Source organism: Chrysochloris asiatica, unplaced genomic scaffold, assembly GCF_000296735.1.
Source record: "Chrysochloris asiatica unplaced genomic scaffold, ChrAsi1.0 scaffold00002, whole genome shotgun sequence".
Lineage (NCBI taxonomy): Eukaryota > Metazoa > Chordata > Mammalia > Afrosoricida > Chrysochloridae > Chrysochloris > Chrysochloris asiatica.
The window spans coordinates 31,898,652-31,901,390 of NW_006408520.1; the positions used below are offsets into that span (position 1 = coordinate 31,898,652).

The window sequence follows — 2,739 nt, forward strand, 5'->3', positions numbered from 1 at the left end:
TGGCCCAGGATCAGACATTGTTTCGTTCTGCTGTGCATGGGGTCGCTATGAGTCAGTTCTGATTCGATGGCACCTGACAACAACAGCAAACACATTATTTGATCATTGAGTGACATACAAACGCTTAAAGAAAAAGCTTAATCTATGTATGGTACTGTAAGATAAGCATTAGACTGCTAACTGCAAGGTCAGCAGTTCAAACCCTCCAGCCACTCCTCGGAAACCCTATACAGTATTGTTATGAATCGGAACTGACTTGACAGCACTTAACAACAACAAAGAAAAAGTTTATTCTATGTTTCCCAGTTTTCTGGATACCCTGACATTTTCTGCTTTTCTATCTTCCCACCCCATTTTTATTATTTCTTAATGGGAAGTGACAAGTACCAAAGAGTCTTACTCATCATCTCCTCCTTTACATTATCTCTAGATTATGCTGATTGGTCAAAATATTAATAGTGATAAAATGTTTACTGTGTGTGCTTTTATTGCTTTTATAGGGTCTTCTTGGAAATAGAGGGCCCCCTGGACCTCCTGGTCTCAAAGGAACTCAGGTATACAGGAAATAAATATTCAGTCAACAATTGTTTCAATTTTCCCTTAATATATTTTTAAGGAACTTTAGATTTGTTTTAATAAAAATATTGCTTTAGTATGGGCAGCATTTGCCATAGAGTGGGTTCTAAGTTACCATTAAATATTGGTAGAAATTGAATGGGATTTGAAATAATTTTACAATTTATTAAACAAATTAAAGTAATTTATGTCAGTGGTCTGAAGAACCTGATCTTAGAGTCTAATTCATATGTACTAGAATTTATATTTACTATTTGTGACTATTTTATATGTGTGCCTAAAAATAAATTATATTTTAACTAAATTGTGAATTGAATAAAATGTTTGCTAATCAAATAAATAAAATATAATATAGGGTCCCAAGAATCTCTGTATGGGTATGCATTGTTCAGATGTGGCAATCTCAAATATTTTTTCAAAATTAAAAAAATAAGTATTTTAGTAAATATGTCCATCAGTATAGTAAAAACATTTGGTGCATTTAAATACATTTTTATAGAATAATATATTTTTTATAGATTTATGAGACACTCTTATTTCTACTGTGTTCCTCTTCTGCTTCTATTCTTCTGCAAAATTTTTTATTCTTAAAAAAATATGGTCAATTTTTTTATCTTATGATGTTGCAGCTGATTTAGCTATAAGCTGTAAATTAATCAAGAATAAACTCTAGACACTGTTTAGCCACCATTGGGTAGGATCTAATTTACCTTCGTATTGCTAGGGCTTAATGCAGAACTAATATGCAAAATATATTTGTTAAGTGAATAAAATATCAAAATGTGTCAAGAGCAAACATATTCTCTATGTAGTTTTTAAATACAACAATATATATTTATTGCCCTCTGTTAAGAACTTAGTTGTTGAGTTCATCTCTGTATCAGAGAGATAGTGACCAAGAAGGTAAAGATTATTTTTAATTAATGGTTTCAGTGATTCATTATGCTTGTTTTCTGATATTTTAATGACTTTCACTCTTCTCCATTACCAATTTTCTAAATACATTTTTTGTCTTGCACCAATTTTAAAGTAATGCTCTCATCAGGTGGATAAGTGATTGTTACATTTAAAAAAAATTAAAACTTTATTGCATAATATGGTTCTAAAATACGTTTTTAAACATCAGCATAATTTTCAACAAATCTCAGAATGAGTTTCAGATTTCAGGATTAATAGAAAAATATATAGTTTACATTTTAAATTCTTACCTTAGGCCTTGATATGTTCTGACTTTCTCTTAAGGGAGAAGAAGGACCAGTTGGATCCTTTGGAGAACTGGGGCCAAGTGTACGTATCACATAAATTATTTTCAACAAGTAGTCATACTTTCATTGAGAACAACTATTTTGTAAATCTTTTTAGAATAACACACAATTTTAAGTTATAGCAAATAGCAAAAATTTAGAAACCAAATTGTAACCTAAAACTGTAATATCCTCAAGACTAAAATAGGTCTATAACTGTAATTCTCTAGGGATATTTTAAATGTTGGGAGTGTGGTATCTCTATAGGATAAGCACTGATCAACTAACCTCATGGTGAGCAGTTTGAACCCATCAGCCACACTGTGGGAGAAAAGTGAGGCTTTCTCCTCCTGTGAAGATATATAGCCTTGCAAATCCTTAACAACAGTTTTAACTGGTATTTTCCTTACTCCATATTTGTTTGCTTCTTCATTGTTTTTATGGCCTTAGTAATTTGTGAAAATTATTTATAGCATTTCTCAAAGTGCATTTTAGTGACCATGTTGATGGCACTAACAACAAGTATCAGTAAAGTTATGGAAAGCTGATAGAATGTATTCTCTGCCAGTTTTTCTTCAGATAGTGCCATTTAATAATATACGAAGCACATGTTTTCAAGTTCTGAAAATGAATTCCTTAGCATTTTTGGTACACATGACCAAAGTTTAAATTATCATAAAATAATTCAGGTGTGTGCACATAATTATATAGTGATTGCATGTATTTTAAAGAGATCTTACTAGACTCATGTGAAATGCATAGTTTTTTTTTTTAAAGTTTTTATTGTGAATTGAGTGATTAATTTACATGAGTGAACATCAGTTTTATACTCATCATTTCATTGTAATGATTACAGTCTCCTCTGTGCATCATCATTCAACAGTATTTGCTTCTATTCCCTCTGGGGTTTTTTTGTTTT

The 2,739-nt window shown here is 30.9% G+C and overlaps 1 protein-coding gene across 1 annotated transcript in view; it reads left to right on the top strand.

Moving 5' to 3' along the window:
- The window catches only part of COL24A1 (collagen, type XXIV, alpha 1), a 562,513-nt gene that overhangs the window by 222,859 nt on the left and 336,915 nt on the right, over positions 1 to 2,739 (top strand). The window contains exons 19-20 of the mRNA XM_006831073.1: positions 501 to 554; positions 1,819 to 1,863. Of these exons, the coding sequence (XP_006831136.1) occupies positions 501 to 554; positions 1,819 to 1,863 (99 nt within the window). The remainder of the gene's footprint in view (positions 1 to 500; positions 555 to 1,818; positions 1,864 to 2,739) is intronic.